The sequence below is a fragment of the Cherax quadricarinatus genome, chromosome 9 (genome assembly GCF_038502225.1).
Source record: "Cherax quadricarinatus isolate ZL_2023a chromosome 9, ASM3850222v1, whole genome shotgun sequence".
NCBI classification, from domain to species: domain Eukaryota; kingdom Metazoa; phylum Arthropoda; class Malacostraca; order Decapoda; family Parastacidae; genus Cherax; species Cherax quadricarinatus.
Window position 1 is genome coordinate 54140363 of NC_091300.1, and position 24421 is coordinate 54164783.

Consider the following 24421-nt stretch of genomic DNA (forward strand, 5'->3'; position numbering starts at 1 on the left):
CTCCTAAAGCGAAAAGTTTTCAGAGGGCTAAGTGGGTCAATAGGATTCTCAGGCCATAAGAAGCGGGTACAATCCCGGTCAGCCTCTTTTAAACCCACTCTTAGGAAAGCTTTACTTATGTCAGCCATAAAGGCTCAATTCTTTACTATGAAATTTAATAAGATATCTCCTAATTTTTCCGTCAACGACGGACCTGTCATCAAACAGTCATTTAAACTAGGTACATTTTTGTTACTCCTGACACTACAATTAAACACAATTCTCAAAGGAGTGGTCTTAGAATTCTTCTTCACTCCATGATGTGGCAAATAGTGACCATAAATTTTGGCTTGCTCAGGAGGTACCTCTTCTATGAATTTATTAACTGCTCAGCAATTATATCATTATAGGCAGTTAACAATTCTGGTGTCTTACTCAGTTCGCGGAGCTGAGCCTTTAATTGTCCATATGTCATTCTGTAATTAGTGGGCAATTCTGGATGGTTCAGTCTCCACGGAAGTCGTACCCAGTATTGTCCAGATTCAAATTTTACATCTCTCAGGTATTGTTCTTGAGTAAAAGAATCGTCTGGACTTTCTTCATTTACATTTATTCCAATGCTGTCTAATTCCCACAATATATGCACTGGCTCAACACCATCCTCTATGGAATAATTATACTGGGGCACGACTTCATGAGTAAGACACACAGTTATGGTATTTGTAGTTTCCTCTAGTCATGAATTATTATAACGAGGAATCCTACCATACATTACATGGCCTCCTGCAGTCTTCAAAAGGGTGACACCACATTTCTTTACCATACCCTTTACAAAGGAGGCATAATAGTCACTACCTATTAAAATATTTATTGGGCCTACAGAATCATCACTTACACCAGAAGGTGCTAAATTTACATTATGGGAGAGTCTTTCAGTAGCTTTACTAAGCCCTACTGTAGATATTTTCTCTGGAAGTCTATCTACAATTACTGCATTAACACGTTTTTTCTCATTGCCCAACCTGACAGTTACATAAACAGTGTCATACAATTGAGCTCTTTTATCTGAGAGAAAACCAGATAATTTTAAAGTTGTGGGATCTCCCATCTGTACTTTCATACCATCAAGACATTTACGTTTTATGAAAGTACGCTGGGATCCCTGGTCCAATAATGCAGTTACATTTTTTGATTTATGCCTTTTATCATCATTTTTTACCTGTAACACAGGTAAGGCTACTTCAGCAAAACCATCATTATTAACATTAGCAGCAATTTTTACATTAGCTACTGTTGTGTCAGGGTTGTCAACATTATCATTATTATCAACATTGACATATAGACCCTTACACATGACTATATGGTGTCTTCCTTTGTGACATTGATAACAGAAGTTTAATTTGGCATGACAATCCTTTACATTGTGATTACCTCAACATCTGATACATCTGTCAAGTTCCTCCAATCTTTCAACTTTATCATTCCATGAATTGTATGCATTGCAATTCTTAGAAAAATGAGTACCCTTGCAGAAGAGACAATCTCTTTTTCTCTGACTGGTTTCTTATTAACTGGGCTACTCTTAGAAGGGTACTTATTCTTCTTACCTTGTTCAGAACCATTATTTCTGATTCTTGCTACTTGATATGCACCTATGCAACTATTTTTAGGAAATGAATTTTGATTATTACCTTTGGGATAATTTTTCCCTTTGTGAAACTTGGCAGATACTTCAGAGTTATTATGTGTTGTATCTTTAAAATGAGTTAGTTGGCTGGTCTGCAACTGAACAATTAATTCTTGTAGACCTAGTCTTATTTCCTCCAGACCAAAATAACCCTTGTGATATTTATTCGAGATCCATTCAAGTGTTTTACAGCTTAATTTATTCTGTACCATGGCACTCAATAACCAGTCTGATTCCTTCAGGTTATATTTATTACTTAAAGTTTTGAGAGTGCTCTCCAGTTTAACTCTAAACTGCTGTAAACCTTTGTAAGTGTGATCTGGGGATTTTAAATTAACAATGATATTCACTAGATCCAACCAACTTTGTTCTATATTACCATAAGTGACTTTCAACAAGTCAACTGCTTCCTTGTAAGAGTCATCTACATTGGGAAAGGCTTGTATGAGTATGTGAGCATCTCCTCTTACCTGTCCTTTGAGGTAAAATAATTTAGTTACACAGGCTAGGTCACTCCTGTCATGCACAGCTGCTTTAAAAATTGACCAATATTCCTCCCAATTTTCTCCAGGATTAAGCACAGGCAAACACAATTCTGGGAGTTTTGGCAATGACATATTATTTGTTGGAGCAGACTGACCAACTGCCTAGTTTACACATTTTAATTTATTCAAGGCCTGACTTTTACAAGAAAGAATCTGTTCCTCTAATTCATAATACTGATTAATCATGAGATCTATTTCAGTCTCATCTACACAGTTTACTAATAAATCTCCTTCATATTTGTTGCAATATAATTTGTATGAATCAAATCTATTCCCTAAAGCATCTAAATACAATTTTAAATCATCAGTATTCACAGTTTCTTGATTCATTAATTCCAAGCACTTATTATATGCCTTGGTTACATGAACTTTTTTAGCCTGTATTGATGCTTTCTTTACTCTATATTCCATATATTTGTCTTCTATATTAATTTCCTCATTTTCAGCCATGATGCAATGTATTAAATTCAACTTAATAACACTGATTATGTACTAAATTATGCACTTTATAAAGGTAAATAGTACAACTTACCTTTAAATAAATTCTAGATACTTGAGCTTAGCAATTACATGTAAAAAATTATAATATAAATTTTAAATACACATTAATAATGTTAGCTACACTTGAGCTTAGCAATTACACATGTAAGAAATTTATATATAAATTTTAAATGTACATTAATACAAACCTTTAGCCAGCCTTGGCTTATCAAAATTATTATACAAATTAATATAAATCCTTGCCAGAATTTGGCATAGCAAAATTAATATTATACACATTAATATAATTAGCAACACTTGCCTTATCAATTACACATACACTGATATAAATCTTGGCCAGAATTGTCTTGTCAAATTAATATTATACAAATTAATATAAACTTAGCCAGACTTGACTTATCAAAATTAATATTGTAATAATTATAATCCACTACACATTAAATAAATTTGTGAAATTAACATCCACCTCCTTCTGTCATTTCACATATAATTATTAAGTAATTAACCAATTAATGACTTCACTAATTACCTCCGGTTCAAGAAGGACCAACGGGCAAATTAAATTTGGAAAATTGCAGTTATCTGAATGAACTAATTATGTACATAACAGTAAATGATAAAGATAATTATCATTTATCAATGTTACATAGACAAGTAGGAATTTGGGACACCTAGGTCGCAAAAAATGTCCCCCTTCGATACCTACCACTGTCATAACCACAAGTTGCTCTGGACCTATTAATTAAATGAAATTTACATACACCAGGAATACTGGTAAATATATAAATTTGTGGACTGTATATTAAAAATAATAAATGGTTATATATATACACAATTACATAACAGAAGAAAAATGTATCTTAATATCACTCACCAATTTGACTGGAGATTAATGTGTATCATACTCAGAAAACCTCACTCTAAATCTATGAAAATAATGCTGGCCAGAATTACACACAAATCTAGAGAGCTTATCTGAGGTTCCTGGAGCTGTCTTGTCCAGTCGTCTGATATCTCAAGTTATGCAGGAATGCACATCCACCAATTTCGCCTCCTATTTGAGAGGTGTAAACACAATTTTAACCTCTAGAGCACGAAAAATTCTTCCCATTATACCAACGCTTGTACAAAATTCAAAACCAAGATGGCGAGTCCCCTTCTGCGCAGGCGCAGCTTCTCGTTTTCGATTACATAAATTTTAAATACAGTATGGCCCTCTATTTACATTTAATAACTACTGTATTTCTGGAAAATATATACAGTATTTTCCACAACCTCTATGGGTACATGAAAGGTAAAACTGTGCAGAACTGTATTTCCACCTCTCTCATTACACACACCTCTACTGGAGTTTACCTGGAGAGAGTTTCGGGGGTCAACGCCCCCGCGGCCCGGTCTGTGACCAGGCCTCCTGGTGGATCAGCCCCTGATCAACCAGGCTGTTGCTGCTGGCTGCACGCAAACCAACGTACGAGCCACAGCCCGGCTGATCAGGAACTGACTTTAGGTGCTTGTCCAGTGCCAGCTTGAAGACTGCCAGGGGTCTGTTGGTAATCCCCCTTATGTGTGCTGGGAGGCAGTTGAACAGTCTCGGGCCCCTGACACTTATTGTATGGTCTCTTAACGTGCTAGTGACACCCCTGCTTTTCATTGGGGGGATGGTGCATCGTCTGCCAAGTCTTTTGCTTTCGTAGTGAGTGATTTTCGTGTGCAAGTTCGGTACTAGTCCCTCTAGGATTTTCCAGGTGTATATAATCATGTATCTCTCCCTCCGATCTAAAATCTGCATTTGATATTGCGAACAGAACCGTTATACTACATGAACTAGACAAAATGAATATTGGTGGTAGCTTACTCTGCTGGATAATAGGATACCTTTCAAATAGAGTATCCTCTGTCCTCTACCAAGGCTTTAGAAGCGAGTTTAAAGAAATGTCCCTAAGTACACCGCAGGGAGGAGGTCTCAGTTCAATGCTGTTTAATATTCTGATTAATGCTCTCCTAAATGCTCTACCTGCCTCACCTAAACATATAGCTATAAGCTATGCTCATGAAATCATGATCCATACATCAGGGAATAAGAAGATGAGTACCATTCTTAATGAAGTTCAATCGATTTGTAATCGACTAGGCCTCATAATGTCTTCCTCTAAAACAAAGATATTAACAAGCAAACAACATCCTCCACCCATCTACTTGGAGTAGATGTACTCTTTAACAAATCCACTATACCACAACTAAATAAGAAATGAAAAGATAGGCTAAATGCTCTCAAAGCTGTTGCTGGCTACAATCCCAACTGTGGTGCTAATGTGAGAATCGGGAGAATGATGTACATAGCCTATGTTAGGTCCTTAATTGATTATGCTGCTCCCATGTTGATATTAGCTAGAGAAAGTTCTCTCCGACCCTTGGAGTTAATGCAAAATGAAGCTCTCAGAATTATTCTTGGCTGTCCCAAATCTACAAAGGTTCTTAATATGAGGAAGGATTTTGGTATTTCTAGAATCAGTGATAGGACTGTTGAAATTAACACTATACTCGGTATTAGAATGTTAAGAAATGAAGCACTGTCACAATGGATCTTACTAAATGCCTAGAAGTAAATACAGATCTAAATGGATTGTGCAAACGTGCAGTTGCATAAAGTTTTATAACCTGCATGAACTGTATCACTGTAGGCAACAAGAGCATTTCACCCCTCCATGGGAGATGTGTTCATTTAATATCACATACCTGCAAGTGCCTCCCAAGAAGCTCATTGCTAGTAATCCCTTCCATAAATCACTTGTTAAAGCAACTGCTCAAAATTTCTCGCCTAGCTGAAGTAAAAAGTTATCACAAGTTATATACACTGATGGATCTAAACAGGAGTCTTCTGGCAGGGCTGCATCTGCTCTTGTTGCCACCTCCCTAGTTAAGAACGATAATAAAATTGTTGAACTAGGCATAAGAATCAACAACTGGGCATCTACAATGCAAACTGAATTGTTTGCAATCCTAATAGCGTTAAAGCTAACTTATGACACTGAGCTTGACTCTATTATCATTAGTGATTCTGTGTCATCACTGAATGCTCTTGACTCATACAATGACTCCAACAACATGCTCATTGCAGAAGCCAGGTATAGATACTCAAAAATCCGGGACAAAGGAATTAATGTACAATTGCTATGGATCCCATCACACATTGGATTACTCTTTCATGGTAAAGTTGATATGTTAGCCAAGAAGAGTACCCAGAAGGTGAATGTAGAATATAACTTTGGTATATCCGTGTCTAGCATTAGGAATAATATTAGGAGAGAAGTAAATAATGAAAATAATTGTTATAGAAATACAGTTAGAAGCCTGAGTAAATCTATAACCCACTATGATAACATGAACGTAGATAAGTATGTTAAGGAGCAACGTACAATGTGAACATACTGACTGATGTTGTAGTGGCCAGGCTTAGGCTTGGTTACAAGTACTTCTGGCAGTTTGGGAGACACACAGATGATGATCAAACTAAATGCAAATTATGTGATCAGGCATATGGTCACTGTCTTGAACACTGTGCTTAATTGTCCACTTGTTGAGGAATACAGAGACAGACAATATAATAACCTATGTGACATGTCAAGATATCTTATTAATGAAAATAAGATACCAGATATACTATGCATATTTCCTATATTTGCTTGTAACAGATACGTTAACAGTAGATATGTAGATATAAATCAATATGTACACCTGTTAACCCTTTTGGGGCCTAGTTCCTAAGACTTTTGAGTATTTTTTTTTTTATATTTTATTTAAAAAACTTTTAGCTTTCTATTAAATAAAAAGATATAAAATGGGTACAGTAGGATCCTCAATCCAACACAACATACACTAACAAGTTTTAACAACACATTGTCATTGACATAAAAGAGGTTACCCATATACACTCACAAATTTTTCCATAAAACATACTACTATAATATAAACAATATAAACTATATAACTATATAAACTATATAAAATATAAACTATATAAACCTTTCAGACTTGTATAGTTAACATACTATGACTGACATATGACAAAGGTTCACAACCTTCACAGTAGATAATCAGAGGAATGACCTACATCACAATCTCAGTTAAAAAAAAAATAAAATACATGCACTTCCCAAAATTAACCCCTATACAATAAGAATTACCTAAAAACATACATACGTGCCTCACTACAATCCCACTTTAAGCAATGAAAAAAATGAAAATCCTAAGCCTCACACTTATACTAAATAAATATTAATAAATATTAGTAAATATTAATACAGCCTCTTCCACCGGCTGAGCACATTATATAAAGTAAGAGACTAAACCATACTCTCTCATTACAAATTTTTAACGAGGCATTACAAATTTATGGAAGTCATTAGCGTTCCATCTCTCATCGACTGGATGAGCACATTATATAATGCTAAAATAAAGTCAGTACACTCGCTAAAAAACCCCAACACTAAACACAACCAACATAATTTAAATAACCTCTCATTGCGATACGATTATCACACATGAAATATGCCCAATAAAGGCTATAAACGCACACTCTACAGAAGCCCAAAAGCTCTTCAAGGTCTTACACCTATAATCTTGACACCATTCACACTTAATACATGAAGAAGGTCATGACGACCCTGACACATCAAACACAGAATTCTTCATTCGTTACTACGTAATTACTTGATATCACCTTTGTTTTCTGTGCCCACTTGCATGCTACATACACGTATGCCACACATCTACACCTTCTATACCCACATACACCTCACTCTCACCCCTCCCCAGAAGGCGACCCCGCTGTGTCCCCCTGAATTCCCCCTTTTTGTATGTAATCCCCAAACCCCCCCTCCCCTTACTCAGTCAGTCCAAGTCGTAGATTCATGAGAAACCCTAACGTTAACATTCTATACCCTTCCGAAAAATCCTTCTCCCACCTCCTCCCATACAGTTCTCTATTATGACACATCGTACGATAAACCGTTACCGTTAGTACCCGCCTCCGCACCTCACAATCCCCCCTCCCCCTCATCCCCCACGATATATATATATAATCCACTATTATATAATCCAAAGCTCTTGTAACACTCATCGAACCCTCCCACATCTAGGCTTGGTGCACGCAGAACCGACACCCCTCGGCCCCCCACCCCCTGTACTACCCTACTTAACCAATACCTAACACCCTCCAGTCCCCCACAAAAGTATACTGCATGGAACGCCGTCTCATCCTCCCCACAGATTCCACACCTTCTGCCCACAATTACCCCTCTGGTTCTTAGTACCTCCCCCGACGGTAGTATGCCATGCAGAAAACGATACGTTACCTCCCTTACCCTAGGCTTTAACTTCAACTTGCTAAACCTATACCAAATACTCTTCCATGCGTACATGGGGAACAATCCCTCAACTGGTACAACAATCCTCCCTGCAAGCAGCCTACACAAAACCCCTACTCGAATTTTCCTGGGTTCTCTAACCAACATCAAAGCCCTCAAAACAGTTTCACATTCCCTCAACTCCACACCACCATACAACTTACCCAACCAATCATGTACTTTTCCCAGCTGCCCTCCACTCACACCTTCGCACAAAACCTCCCATTTAAGAAACACATTTAATCCTCCTTCTCAGATCCATCGACCCCAACCCACCCTGGCGCACAGGTAACATTACAACCTCTCTCCTCAGCCAATCGCACCTTGAACCCCACAAAAAGTTAAACACTCGTCTCAGAATTCCCATAATCGCCGTCCCTGTTAATGGGAACACGGCTGCTACGTGCTAAACCTTACTATACAATAATACATTTATAACAATCACTCGTTGTACGAGAGTCAGATGATGAGGTCGCAATGCACCCAGACGCCCCTGAATCCTTTCCATTAATCTATTCGAGTTTTCCTCTCGAGCAGCATCCAAGTCATCCTTATAGGTGATACCACAAATTTTTAAAGACACCGTTTGTTTCCTCACAACGTTACATCTCCCCCCCCCTCCACCCCATCACCCAACCCCATGATCATTGACTTCTCTCTATTTACCTGCATCCCTGTTGCATTTCCGAACTGTTGCACATCATCATCCAAAACACCCAACGCCATCCCCTCTCGAACCAGGACTGTTGTATCGTCTACATATCCTAATATTCCAGGCCACACTTTCCCGACCTCCCCCACACCTCCACTCGTGTCACATACACAACGTTCAACCATTCTATAGAAGGGGTCCTGAATGCACGCAAACAACATTTGTGACATGGGACACCCCTGCCTAAGTCCCCTACCCATTACAATCTCCTCCCCCAAGCAACCATTAATCTGTACCCTCATCTTAGCTCCATTGTACAACGTGGTTACCCAATTAACTATTTCTTCCCCATAACCCTGCCTCCTAAGTATAGCTTCCAATGCTCCCCTTTCCACCCTGTCATAGGCCCCCTGCCAGTCTAAGGCCAACAACGCCGCCCTCCCTCCCCCCCTTTTGACTCCACAAAATTTCTCAGTATTCCATGACCCTCAATCATCGACCTTCCAGGCAAACCATACTGCGTTTTCGAAACCACTCTCCCTACCACACATTTAAACCCAAGACTTTAGCGAACAACTTATAATCAGCACATAACAGAGATATGGCACGGTACTCCTTGAGGGTGTGCTGCCCCTTACCCTTCTGGACCAACACTACAACTGCTGTTGCTTGCTTGTCCCCCATCACACCCTTCTCCTTCATCTGATTAAATAACCTACCCATGAATCCCCTTATAACCTCCCAATGTTGGAGGTAAAATTCAGCTGGGAGACCGTCTATTCCCGGTGCTTTGCCCTTCCTCATTCCCCTTAAAGCCAACTCTATTTCCTCTTCCGTTACTACCCTCGCTAAAGCCTTTCTATCACTATTCCCTAAATTACACGTCACATACTCACACACCTTCTCTAAATCCACATTCTCCACCTTCATACCATTCATACCATTTATCCACATACGCACACATTCCTTTCGTAGTTAGTATCTCCTGACCCATTCTAAAACCCCCCGCCATCTCATGTACCTCTAACCTCGGAATAGCTGTAACCCGCTGTCTTTGTTTTTGACATCGCAACACACACGCCGATGGCTTGTCTCCCCAAAGCACCTCCTCTACCCCTGCCTGCACCCTTACCGCTTGAAACCTCTCATTTTGTAACTCTCTCAGTCTCCCCTTGACCTCGACAATTTCATCCATAGGATAGTTGCCCCCCACAGCCCCCTTCCCATAACAGCCCCTTAACCTGTCCTCTAAATAGTTTGAAAGGCCATATTTTAAATAATTTATACGTTTGCCCACCCCCACATAATATTTCCTAATCCTTTCCTTGGCTACACAATCCCACCATTGTACGACACCTACCACTCCCTGTGCCTCCTCGCTAAGCTCCTTCCATAGGACAGAAAATCCCACTAACCCCTCCTCATCACTCAATGCACTTACATTTAATTTCCAGTAACTCCTGTATATTTCTGCAAGCTCCTCCCACCCAACCTCCACCAACACTGCTCTATGATCCGACCATGCTACTTCAACAGTTTTGAAAAATCTCACTACAACCCCGTGAGAAAGATACACTCTATCTAACCTCGCTGCATACCCTCTCCTAACAAATGTATGCTCTGTCTCCCACGCCCCCCCCCCTCGAATGCATCCCTTAACCTAATATCCCTCAATAAATCTCGTAGGGCCACCGACACATAACCTGCCCCTTTCGGTTCCACATCAGCCCTCCTAATGACGCAGTTCCAATCACCTCCTACTATTGCCACCTCCGGTAATGCACGGGAAAAGAACACAAGGTCCTCACACACAAACTCCTGCTTCACCTGTACGTTATTCTCTGCAGGCGCATATATGCTAACAAAGGCCACACGTTTTCCCATCCACAAACTATCTACGCGCAACACCCTTCCCCCTCCCCCCCTCACTTCTCTGCAAAGCAAACGGGCTCGCCTCCCTGATTAATATACCCTCCCCTCCTTTCAAACGGGCAGATGGCAGGGTTACCACTCGAAACCCCTCCATCTCCAACACCCTACCCTCCTTAAAATTATGCTCCTGAAGGAACACAACATCCACTCTAAATTTATTCAGAAACATTCTAAACCATTCTCTCTTTACACTACTACACAAACCATTAACGTTTACTATCATACACCGGAGGCCTATTAAAGTTTCCACCCCTGCCTCCTCTCTTCACTCTTCCTATGGGCACCAGAACGTGTGGGACCACTTGTCACCTGCACACTTCCCTCTCCCCCCCCCCTTCTTTCGGTGCCTCCTGTCATGGCCACCACTACCTTCACCTTCTGCCCATATTTGCTTCCCAGTCCGCTGCGCTGGCGTTAGGACATCATCTGAATCCGACGCAGCGGCTCTCTTTCTTGTGACAGGCGCATCCTCCATGGCTTGGTCTGGGGATGCCTCACAATGTACCTCAACCTCCACTGTACACAGTGGCAATGATCTCGGTGACACCTTAGTCACGCTGTCACTCCCGTCGTCCGAATAGTTCTGTTGTTGATGCACCACAGCCTTCAACTCGTCTTCTACCACCTTTCCAGGAGCAGCCACCTCCTCAGGCGGTGACAAGGACTTCAGAACCTCGGCTAGTTCCTCCTCAATTTCCAACACTTCCTCCTGTACTTTTTGCGCAACCCGATCCACTGGAAGTGTCTCTGGGCCAGGAAACTGGTCAAGGGCCTCACCCTCTCCCCCAGCCTTATGCGCCTCATCCACTATCTCGCTCCATAGACGACCACGCCCTCTTTCACGTCGTTGATCATCACCTGCTCCCTCCGGTGTAGAAGCTGATGTCTCCGCTCCTGGGCCAGGAGCTCGTTGCCGCTTCCCACACTCTGCCGCTATGTGATCATATTGCCCATATAGTCGGCATGTACGTCTTTGCCCGGCGTATGACACCATGACCTGTGTCCTGAATTCCTTTAGGTACACGTAAGACGGTATGGGGTGTCGCAATGTCATTTTTAGGTTAAAAGTGCCCTCCGGCATACCTGTGTAGGCACCCGTCACCCACTTACCATGCTGGGCCAATTGAACAGTTCCGTATTCCTCAAAAATTTTTCTGATATCTGTCTCATCAGCCTCAAAGGGAACATTACGCAGTTTAATCCATGTATAATGTCTGGATACATCGATCATCCTCACACGCACAGCTGGTGTTGCATCAAGACTTACGTCCTGAAAACGGTTGACCAACGACTCGTAAACCGTTGCTGAGAGCAGTTTCACAAAAAATCTACGTGCTCCGTTCAATGCTACTCTGTACAACTCGCCATCCTGAATGTCATACGTGTCTCTGAAGCTGGCGTTATTGCCCCACTGAGAAGTTCAACGCCGACAGTATTGATCCTGCGTCTGTAACTGAACGCCATGTTGACTAATGGTAGTTCTCCTGGGCTGACGACAGAGGCGCGACAAGCACCACCTCATACTACTGCAGTCAGGGAACTGAAGTGCGTTTGCGCAGGAGGTCTACACGGCCCAAGAGCGATGCAGACAATTGTGGGAAACGCTTTGTGTATTTATATGCTCTTGCACTACCGTCCACAGGATGGATATGGGGTGCACAATAAACTAGCCACTTCGGTGACAAAATCCAATTTTAAAAAGTACTGGCTTTGGTAGGTAATTTAAAAAAGTACTGGCTTTGGTAGGTAATTAAAATAGTACTGGCTTTGCTAGGTAATTAAAAAAGTACTGGCTTTGGTAGGTAATTACAAAGAACCGTAAACCTTGATTGACAATAAAAAGAACATAGAGAAGGGTAGGAAATTACTTAAAAACATGAGGTAAGGTACGTCAGGGAAAACAGAGAAGTTGAGGTAAGTTTATCAATAACTCTGACCCAGGTATATCTGTAGGAACAAATGATAAATGTAAGTGAGTGATTGTTTTGGGACTAATTGTTACTTTAATCAAATTAAAAATGATCTTACTACATATATCTTGTATGATGTACATATAAAACTTACAAACTTACATAAAAATCAAAGAATTAATGTCATTTGAAGATTAACATTAACAAGACTTTATAATATTAATCGTTTTCATTATAACTCACGAAGCTATATAAAGTTCACTTACTTCTCTGGCATAGTTGAAGCCTTGAAAGCACTTCCAAGGCTGAAGAAAATGAAGCCTTCGTCGCCTGCTTCTGCCACCCAGGCTTCAAGGTCCTGGTAGTTTACACCAAACAGTTATTTGTTTTCAACATGGGTAATACACCACTTAAACAAAGAGAAAGCTAGAACTAATATATATTCTTAAATACAAATTACAATACACAAAATTATAAAATATTTTTCCTTTTCTGAGGTAAATCTAAATGTCTATTAAGTCACATAAGTAGATGTCAAAACAAAAATCAAAATTGAGCCAGGATGTATGACTGTTAATTGTTTATTATCGAAAAAAATAACACAATCTGAATACATTAAGCAGTATAAACACAGACAAAATAAACTCATCATCCAATACTGAGTAACTGTTAACCACAAATTCATGCACACTGAACACAATAAAAACTTGAATAAAGTACATATTTATTTCGAAATGTATAAGCGCTTCCTTTTATTCATGTGACTGATAATGCTTTTTTCTTCAGAATTCAGTAGTAGTTCCTAATAGTATTGGTGTTGTAACGTCCTTGAGAGCGCATCCATAGTTTTTTTTTTTCATATCTTGGTGGAAAGAGTCACCAAGTTCAACTATTACGGTTCCATAGTTGACTGGGAAGAGGATCAAGAGTGAATAAAGGAAATGCAATTTTAGCCACTAAGCGCCTTTATCATATCTTGAATCAACTCAGCATAATGAGCACCTTTATGGTTTATAGGAAACTGTGAACTATTAATAGGAAAGCTTCCATGAAGCCAGCTCCAGTGGGTTCAGTTTTGACTGGAAAACAGAATAGGATAAGAACCCCAGAATTTGTGGCCAAAAATATTCCAACATTCAGTTTGATATTAGTTAAAATTATTTCAGATCTTCTTTCAGATAAAGACACGTCACAACTTCACATCTCATTGCCCTTACAAGATTTTACATTTAGACCAGTTTCATATTACCAGTTTTTAAACTTACAGTTTCTATATTTATATTCCTGCTGGCCATTCTAAATCTCAATGATTTTCATCGTCTCGACTATTCCAAAAATGTAAAGAACACATATTTCAGGTAACCAAGTGCAAACTAAGCATTAAGCCAGAGACTTAAAGTCACTTCATATGTTCCGCTAGCAGTCACCGTATTTTGCAAATTTTAGCAAAACTTCCAGGGGCACATGAGTGTCTATCATGTCTATAACATTTGTAACATGTATAGGTGGATTTTCGTGACAATTGAGAAGAAGAATTGCTTTAATCTGAACTTACTTGAGACGACGAATAGCCGCTTTTTCTCAGAAGGTATTAACATGCTAGTTTCTTCAAGACGCTCTTCACATAAGACAAAACCCCCGGTAGAATGTTGTCATGCTACCATAACAAACACGACGGTGAGCACCATGTGTGTTTGGCATATATATGCATGTCGTGCCGAATAAGCCGAACGGGTGAGTTTGGCCTAAAAAGCAAGAATGTTTTCCTCCGACGACAGTGAAAAATTGCTTCTGCCATAACTGTGAGAAATTCTATCTCAGCATAATGAAAATATCTTATATAATTGATTTTAAGTTATATTAAATACATATAAAACTTAGTTTTTTTTTTTGTAGTTGTGGGAGACGGCCGCTAAGTTAATAAGAAACTGACCTATGATAAATACTGCAAAATATACTTAATAAAATTACATATGTTTGAAAGAGGTTAGGGAAGATTTCTAAGACATGTTTGGCCCAATGATAAAAATCTGTATATCATTGTCAAAAAATAAATTAATTATCATTAGCTAATTATATAAAATACCCAAAATACTAAACTGATAAATCCTTCGAAATTGTTAGAAATACACTTTACAATTCAAAAAACTACAAACAATTATATTCAACCAAGAATATATTGGTCCTCTCTTACCAGGAAAAAAAATCTTGATATACCTTCTCTACTTCTACTACATCTATGGTGAGGTGACCTTTGCATCACAGAAGCGTCGTATAACTGATTTGGTTAGAAAGACATATCATCTATATTTTGGATGCAAGATTGGTGACCAGGATAAGAATTGGGCTTCACACATATGCTGCAACAATTGTGCTAATAACCTTCGCCAGTGGTTGAACAGGAACAGGAAAGGATTGCCTTTTACTGTGAAAATGACATGACGGGAGCCAACAGACCACACCAACAATTGTTATTTCTGCACGGTACCTCCAGTACAAAAGGGCTTGTCAATGAAAAACAAAGGATCCACTGAATATCCAAACATTCCATCAGCTATTCGCTCAGTTCCACATGGAGAAGGTCTACCTGCTCCTGATGCATTAACTTCGGTATCCTTCGAGTCAGATGAAGAAAGTGGTGAGGAAGAAGAAGAGAGGGATGACAGTGTTGGATTACAGAGTGACTGAAACTTTGATGAAGTACACTCCTCTAGGCCACATCTTATAACAAAAGAGGAACTCCATGATCATGTCAGGGATCTGCAACTACCCAAAAATAAGGCAGAGCTGCTGGGCTCTCGTCTTCAACAGTGGAATCTCCTAGCAACTGATGTGAAGATTTCAAAATTTTGTGACCGCCAGCAGAAGTTCAACGATTTCTTCGTAATGGAAGGCAATTTAGTGGCCTGCAACAATATTAATGGTCTGATGGAAGCACTTGGCATCGACTACGAACCTAGTCCCTAGAGGCTGTTCATAGATTCAGATATACTTGCCCCTTCTAAGCAGCTCTGTGATTCTTTGCCCTCGCCTGTATAGGGAGCGTCTCTCTCTTTGTAGTTTACATCTCTTTCTTTTCTTAATGTAATGTGCCTAGAGCAGGCCTTAAATGTCAGAGTTAATTTTTTTCTAGGCAAAGGTTCGGATCCGTGTTGTTTAGGATATCTTCCCAGCTTGTTTCATTTAGAACATGGTTGACTTGTTTCCAGTGTATGTCTTTGTTACTGAAGTTGAATTTGGTGAAGACACCCCCATAACTGATCACATTTTGCTGGTCAGGAGCCCTGTACATACTTGCCTGTACCTCTATTATGTTGTGATCTGAGTGTATTATCTTTGATACGGTTATATTATGTATCAGATCGTCGTTATTAGTGAAGATGAGGCACAGTGTATTTTCTAGTCTTGAAGGCTCTATTATTTGCTGGTTTAGAGTGAATTTGGTGCAGAGATTAAATAGCTCCTGTGTGTGAATTTTCATCTGAGCTGCCTCCTGTCGTGATCTCTGCTAAAACATTATTTGCTACACTCCTCCATTTTAGGTGTCTCAAGTTGAAATTCCCCAGTTTTGGGGGGCAGGAGTTGGGAGATTTTCCAGACAGTGGTCAATTTTCAAAAACTGTTCTTGGAATTGCTGGGAAGTTGCGTCCAGAAGCTTGTATACAGCCATAATGACAAGATTTGGTTTTCGATCTTCACTGCCAAAACTTCAACTTCATCATTTGAGGTGTTTAGTAGTTCTGAGCAAATGAATGACTTTGTGACATGCAGGCAAACCCATGCTTGTTGCCTGTTTAGTCTGTTACATCCGAATAGGTTATAACCTGGGATCCATATTTCTTTGTCAAAATGATCCTTTAAGTGGGTGTCTTTTTAAAGCCCCAAACATTGAATTTGATCCTGCGAGCAATCCCCTGTGTTTTGCTGTTAGTTGTTGGCTTTTGACCCCTGTATGTTTGGAAAGATAAATGTCGTTATATTGACGGAATTTAAGGGGGCATTGTTTACTGGCATTAACATTTTTTTTTCTGGAGTGGTCATTGATTGCCCCTCCACTCCAGAAGTGTTTTCAGTTGGTCATTTCTTACTAGTCGTTTTTCCTTCCTGGCACTAAAAAAGGACCTCCTTGTCTAGAGAGGTTTAGGCTCCTCTCTTTTGTTTCCCTTGGTCTGGGTGATCTGTATCTTCATGTTCTCTTTAGATGGTGTGTCTGACAGTTTATATTGCAGCATTGTCTTTCATGGACTGACGAGTGACACATTTCAAAGCGAAACAAGTTACAAGAAGAAGAGTTGCATCCTCCTGTTTTTTTTTTCTCAGATTTACCAAGGCTGCAGATCCCCAAGGCATAGAATTTGCATAGATTGGATTTTTATTTGCCATGACTTTCTGAGGTTCCATTCCTTACTGGTGCATTTTATCTGTTTCCCCACTACTTACAGCTCCTGTACGAACATCAGTGCTGTCACCAGTTTTTACTGGTAATGTGTCAACACAACTCCCCAAGACATCTTCCCCTTTTGTTCCATCTCCTGCAGTATTGTTACTTTGTACTTCTGAAAATTGTATAACATTGTCTTTACCAATTTCATCACTAGGGCCATCATTTCCATCTGGTGCACTGTCCTCCAGGACATCACCAGCCTCATCTGGTGCACTGTCCTCCAGGACATCACCAGCCTCATCTGGTGCACTGTCCTCCAGGACATCACCAGCCTCATCTGGTGCACTGTCCTCCAGGACATCACCAGCCTCATCTGGTGCACTTTCCTCCAGGACATCACCAGCCTCATCTGGTGCACTTTCCTCCAGGACATCACCAGCCTCATCTGGTGCACTGTCCTCCAGGACATCACCAGCCTCATCTGGTGCACTGTCCTCCAGGACATCACCAGCCTCATCTGGTGCACTGTCCTCCAGGACATCACCAGCCTCATCCGGTGCACTGTCCACCAGGACATCACCAGCCTCATCTGGTGCATTGTCCACCAGGACAACACGAGCCCCATCTGGTGTATTGTCCTCTAAGACAGCACCATCCAACCTAACCATTTGTTTTCCCAGCTGTTATAGAAGGCTATCATGTTTTCTAAGAAGGATATCTTGTTGTTGGTGTTCTTATTTTTTAATAAAGATGTAATTTCTCCCACAGGTGTATCTTGCATGGGCAGAACCAAAAGCATTTACCTGATTTTATATCAATAGTGGTTGATAGCTTAAATTTCCTGCATGACCCATGGGGGAATTTGCCATAGAGACTGCATGCAATCCAAGCATGACTTCGTCTGTTACTCTTTCTGCAGACTACACCGATTTTCATGAAGGTAGCTATTTATAACACCTGGCACACTTGACAACTCTTCTAGCTAGCTAGTGTAAAGGACCACTAAAGTATTTAGTTTTCAGTGTTTGAACAGTTCTTCAACCTTGAGTTTTCCCTGAGGTACGTTTATTGTCTTCTCTGAGGATGAGGATCCCCATTAAAGTTCTAGAAGTGGTACCTCTGTCTCTGTCTCTGTCTGCCTGTCTGTCTGTCTGTCTGTCTGTCTGTCTCTCTCTCTCTCTCTCTCTCTCTCTCTCTCTCTCTCTCTCTCTCTCTCTCCATATATATATATATATATATATATATATATATATATATATATATATATATATATATATATATATATATATATATATATAAATATATATATATATATATATATATATATATATATATATATATATATATATATATATATATATATATATATATATATATATATATATATACATATATATATATATATATATATATATATATATATATGTATATATATATATAAATACATATATATATATATATATATATATATATATATATATATATATATATATATATATATATATATATATATATATATATATATATATATATACCGAATATATATATAATAGGTTGGTAGACAGCAACCACCCAGGGAAGTACTACCGTCCTGCCAGATGACTGTGAAACAGAAACCTGTAACTGTTTTACATGATGGTAGGATTGCTGGTGTCTTTTTCTGTCTCATAAACACGCTAGATAACAGGGATATCTTGCTACTCCTACTTACACTTTGGTCACACTTCACAGACACGCACATGCATATATATATACGTACATCTAAGTTTTTCTCCTTTTTCCAAATAGCTCTTGTTCTTTTTTATTTCTTCTATTGTCCATGGGGAAGTGGAAAAGAATCTTTCCTCCATAAGCCATGCGTGTCGTATGAGGCGACTAAAATGCCGGGAGCAATGGGCTAGTAACCCCTTCTCCTGTAGAAATTTACTAAAAAGGAGAAGAATAAAAACTTTATAAAACTGGGATGCTTGAATGTGCGTGGATGTAGTGCGGATGACAAGAAACAGATGATTGCTGATGTTATGAATGAAAAGAAGCATATGAGAAGTTTTTACAAAGTAGAAGTGATGCAAGGAGGGAAGAGTATGTGGAGAAAAAGAGAGAGGTTAAGAGAGTGGTGAAGCAATGTAAAAAGAGAGCAAATGAGAGAATGGGTGAGATGTTATCAACAAATTTTGTTGAAAATAAGAAAAAGTTTTGGAGTGAGATTAACAAGTTAAGGAAGCCTAGAGAACAAATGGATTTGCCAGTTAAAAATAGGAGAGGAGAGTTATTAAATGGAGAGTTGGAGGTATTGGGAAGATGGAGGGAATATTTTGAGGAATTGTTAAATGTTGATGAAGATAGGGAAGCTGTGATTTCGTGTATAGGGCAAGGAGGAACAACATCTTGTAGGAGTGAGGAAGAGCCAGTTGTGAGTGTGGGGGAAGTTCGTGAGGCAGTAGGTAAAATGAAAGTGGGATTGATGGGATAAAGATGGAAATGTTAAAAGCAGGTGGGGATATAGTTTTGGAGTGGTTGGTGCAATTATTTAATAAATGTATGGAAGAGGGTAAGGTACATAGGGATTGGCAGAGAGCATGCATAGTTCCTTTGTATAAAGGCAAAGGGGACAAAAGAGAGTGCAAAAATTATAGGGGGATAAGTCTGTTGTGTATACCTGGTAAAGGGTATGGTAGAGTTATTACTGAAAGTATTAAGAGTAAGACGGAGAATAGGATAGCAGATGAACAAGGAGGCTTTAGGAAAGGTAGGGTGTGTGTGGACCAAGTGTTTACAGTGAAACATATAAGTGAACAGTATTTAGATAAGGCTAAAGAGGTTTTTCTGGCATTTTTGGATTTGGAAAAGGCGTATGACAGGGTGGATAGGGGAGCAATGTGGCAGATGTTGCAGGTGTGTGGTGAAGGAGGTAGCTAACTGAAAGCAGTGAAGAGTTTTTACGAGGATAGTGAGGCTCAAGTTAGAGTACGTAGGAAAGAGGGAGATTATTTCCCAGTAAAAGTAGGCCTTAGACAAAGATGTGTGATGTCACAGTGGTTGTTTAATATATTTATAGATGGGGTTATAAGAGAAGTAAATGCGAGGGTCTTGGCAAGAGGCGTGGAGTTAAAAGATAAAGAGTCACACATAAAGTGGGAGTTGTCACAGTTGCTCTTTGCTGATGACACTGTGCTCTTGGGAGAATCTGAAGAGAAGTTGCAGAGGTTGGTGGATGAATTTTGTAGGGTGTGCAAAAGAAGAAAATTAAAAGTGAATACAGGAAAGAGTAAGGTTATGAGGATAACAAAAAGATTAGGTGATGAAAGATTGGATATCAGATTGGAGGGAGTGAGTATGTAGGAGGTGAATGAATTCAGATATTTGGGAGTGGACGTGTCAGCGGATGGGTCTATGAAAGATGAGGTGAATCATAGAATTGATGAGGGGAAAAGGGTGAGTGGTGCACTTAGGAGTCTGTGGATACAAAGAACTTTGTCCTTGGAGGCAAAGAGGGGAATGTATGAGAGTATAGTTTTACCAATGCTCTTATATGGGTGTGAAGCATGGGTGATGAATGTTGCAGCGAGGAGAAGGCTGGAGGAAGTGGAGATGTCATGTCTGAGGGCAATGTGTGGTGTGAATATAATACAGAGAATTCGTAGTTTGGAAGTTAGGAGGTGCGGGATTACCAAAACTGTTGTCAAGAGGGCTGAGGAAGGGTTGTTGAGGTGGTTCGTACATGTAGAGAGAATGGAGCGAAAGAGAATGACTTCAAGAGTGTATCAGTCTGTAGAGGAAGGAAGGCGGGGTAGGGGTTGGAGGGAGGGGGTGAAGAAGGTTTTGTGTGCGAGGGGCTTGGACTTCCAGCAGGCATGCTTGAGCGTGTTTGATAGGAGTGAATGGAGACAAATGGTTTGTAATACTTGACGTGCTGTTGGAGTGTGAGCAAAGTAACATTTATGAAGGGATTCAGGGAAACCGGCAGGCCGGACTTGAGTCCTGGAGATGGGAAGTACAGTGCCTGCACTCTGAAGGAGGGGTGTTAATGTTGCAGTTTAAAAACTGTAGTGTAAACCACCCTTCTGGCAAGACAGTGATGGAGTGAATGATGGTGAAAGTTTTCCTTTTTCGGGCCACCCTGCCTTGGTGGGAATCGCCCAGTGTGTTAATAAAAAAAATGAAAATATATATCATTTACCAAACTGCGGCAGGCCAGGACTCGACCCTACGAACGTTGTACTGCCTCCTCAGACAGCACAATGCACGCATCACCTTACCACGGAGCCAGCGATCCTACAAAATCCAATCACACAGCACGTAAGGTCGAGTCCTGGCCTGCTGCAGTTTGGTAAATGATTTAAAATCACTTGTTTCGTGATTTCATTACTATATAGACTGCTTGTTGAGATAAACAGTCACGAGTGCCCTCGGGCCAAGACAGAAAACACATAGCTTCGTGCTGTGTGCTTGGTTCTTGTAGGATCGCTGGCTGCGTGGTAAGGTGATGCGTGCAATGTACTGTCTGAGGAGGCAGTATAACGTTCGTAAGGTCGAGTCCTGGCCTGCCGCAGTTTGGTAAATGATATATATATATATATATATATATATATATATATATATATATATATATATATATATATATATATATATATATATATATATATATATATATATATATATATATATATATATATATATATATATATATATATATATATATATCGTGCCAAATATGTAAAACTGGTCAATTAGCAAGAACTCATTTAAAATTAAATCCTTTCTAAAATTTTCTCTTATACGTTTAAATATATTTTTTTTTCATTAATGTTAATGTAAAAATTTATAATTTTGCACTAAAAGAATCTTGGAAAACTTACCTAACCTTATTATAACAAGAGTAATTTATATATATATATATATATATATATATACATATATATATATATATATATATATATATATATATATATATATATATATATATATATATATATATATATATATATATATATATATATACGTATATATATATATATATATATATATATATATATATATATATATATATATATATATATATATATATATATATATATCCATGGGGAAGTGGAACAGAATTCTTCCTCCGTAAGCCATGTGTGTCGTAAGAGGAGACTAAAATGCCGGGAGCAAGGGGCTAGTAACCCCTTCTCCTGTATATATTACTAAATTTCAAAGGAGAAACTTTTGTTTTTACTTTTGGGCCACCCCACCTCAGTGGGATACGGCTGGTACGTTGAAAGAAGAAGAAAGAATATATATATTGTAGGTAGTAGGTTGGTAGACAGCAACCACCCAGGGAGGTACTACCGTCCTGCCAAGTGAGTGTAAAACGAAAGCCTGTAATTGTTTTACATGATGGTAGGATTGCTGGTGTCTTTTTTTCTGTCTCATGAACATGCAAGGTTTCAGGTACGTCTTGCTACTTCTACTTACACTTAGGTCACACTACACATACATGTACAAGCATATATATACACACACCTCTGGGTTTTCTTCTATTTTCTTACTAGTTGTTGTTCTTGTTTATTTCCTCTTATCTCCATGGAGAAGTGGAACAGAATTCTTCCTCCATAAGCCATGCGTGTTGTGTAGACAGCCTGTACTGTCAGAACACAGCCTAGCCATCTGTTCAGACTAGTTCATATTTCGCGGCATTTAGGTGCTGCCCTCTGTAGGCTCACCCAGGTCAGTGGGAGGCTGAGCCCATTCGCTCTCACTCCTAGGCCGACTGACTTGATAGACACAAGTGCTCCCCCTCCACGGACTGGCTTGCTGTCACTCCCTCACACTGCCCGTTGTGTACTCACTCCCATCCAATTGAAGCCAAACTAGTCCACGGACGTATCATTGCTACCTACGCTACCTTCATCGGCACTAAACCGCTGTTCAGCAGCAAGAACAGCAATAACAGTGGTCACTGCTGCCACCACATTCATTGCTGTTCTTGCTGCTGAACAGCGGTTTAGTGCCGATGAAGGTAGCGTAGGTAGCAATGATACGGCCGTGGACTAGTTTGGGTTTAATTGGATAGGAGTGAGTACACAACTGGCAGTGTGAGGGAGTGACTGCAAGCCAGTTCGTGGAGGGGGAGCACTTGTGTCTATCAAGTCGGTCGGCCTAGGAGTGAGAGCAAATGGGCTCAGCCTCCCACTGACCTGGGTGAGCCTACAGAGGGCAGCGCCTAAATGCCGCGAAATATGAACTAGTCAAACAGACGGCTGTGTGTTCTGACAGTACAGGCTGTCTACAATTGTAAGAGGCGACTAAAATGCCGGGAGCAAGGGGCTAGTAACCCCTTCTCCTGTATATATTATTAAATGTAAAAGGAGAAACTTTCATTTATTCTTTTGGGCCACCCCGCCTCGGTGGGATACGGCTGGTGTGTTGAAAGAAGATATATATATGTATATATATATATGTATATATATATATGTATATATATATGTATATATATATATATGTATATATATATATGTATATATATATGTATATATATATATATATATATATCGTGCCGAATTTGTAAAACTGGTCACTTAGCAAGAACTCATTTAAAATTAAGGCCTTTCTTAAATTTTCTCTTATACTTTTAAAGATATATATTTTTCATTAATTTTAATGTAAAAATTTTTAATTTTGCTCCAAAAGAATCTTAGAAAACTTACCTAACCTTATTATAACAATAAAAATTTATTTTAGCCTAACCCAACTAAATATATTTTAGATTTTTTTACAATAATTTAATACTAAACAAACACAATGAAATATATTTTTCTCGTTAGGTTCAGAATGATTTTGGCGAAATTATTGCATACACAAATTTTCGCTTGTCCTATATGGCAAGATGAGCGTTGCTATTTAAGCCAAGATCGCAAGTTCTGCCTATTCGGCACGACATATATATATATATATATATATATATATATATATATATATATATATATATATATATATATATATATATATATATATATATATATATATATATATATATATAAATATATAAAATATAGGGAGGTACCACCTCTAGAACTGTAATGGGGACCCTCATCCTCAGAGAAAAGAATAAACTTGCTTCAGGGAAAACTCAAGATTCTCCCTGAAGCTGTTTGAGAATTTTCTCCTACCACCCCCTATATTATGTATATATATTTTATTTAAAGACAAAATACATTGACGAAACATTCACAAAAATATGATACAAAGTAAAACAACATAGGTAACTCAGAGCTACATCTCGAATACTTCGTCCAGCTCCCCTGCGGTGGGCCGCGTGCCCAGAATGCTGCAGGCATTTCCTCTCTGGATCGCAACACTGAGTCTCTGAAAGAGGAAGCTGGTCGCCCTGTGGTCCTTGGTTTCTATGATGAGCTTTTCACCCAGCTCTTTGAGGAACTTTAGA

General features: G+C 39.2%; 1 protein-coding gene across 5 annotated transcripts in view; it reads right to left on the reverse strand.

The window, feature by feature from the left end:
* LOC128686044 (UDP-glycosyltransferase UGT5) overlaps positions 1-24421 on the reverse strand; it is a 255734-nt gene that overhangs the window by 115580 nt on the left and 115733 nt on the right. For all 5 annotated transcript variants that reach the window (XM_070083432.1, XM_070083433.1, XM_070083430.1 and 2 more), the window contains one exon: positions 12878-12969. In XM_070083432.1, the coding sequence (XP_069939533.1) occupies positions 12878-12969 (92 nt within the window). The remainder of the gene's footprint in view (positions 1-12877; positions 12970-24421) is intronic.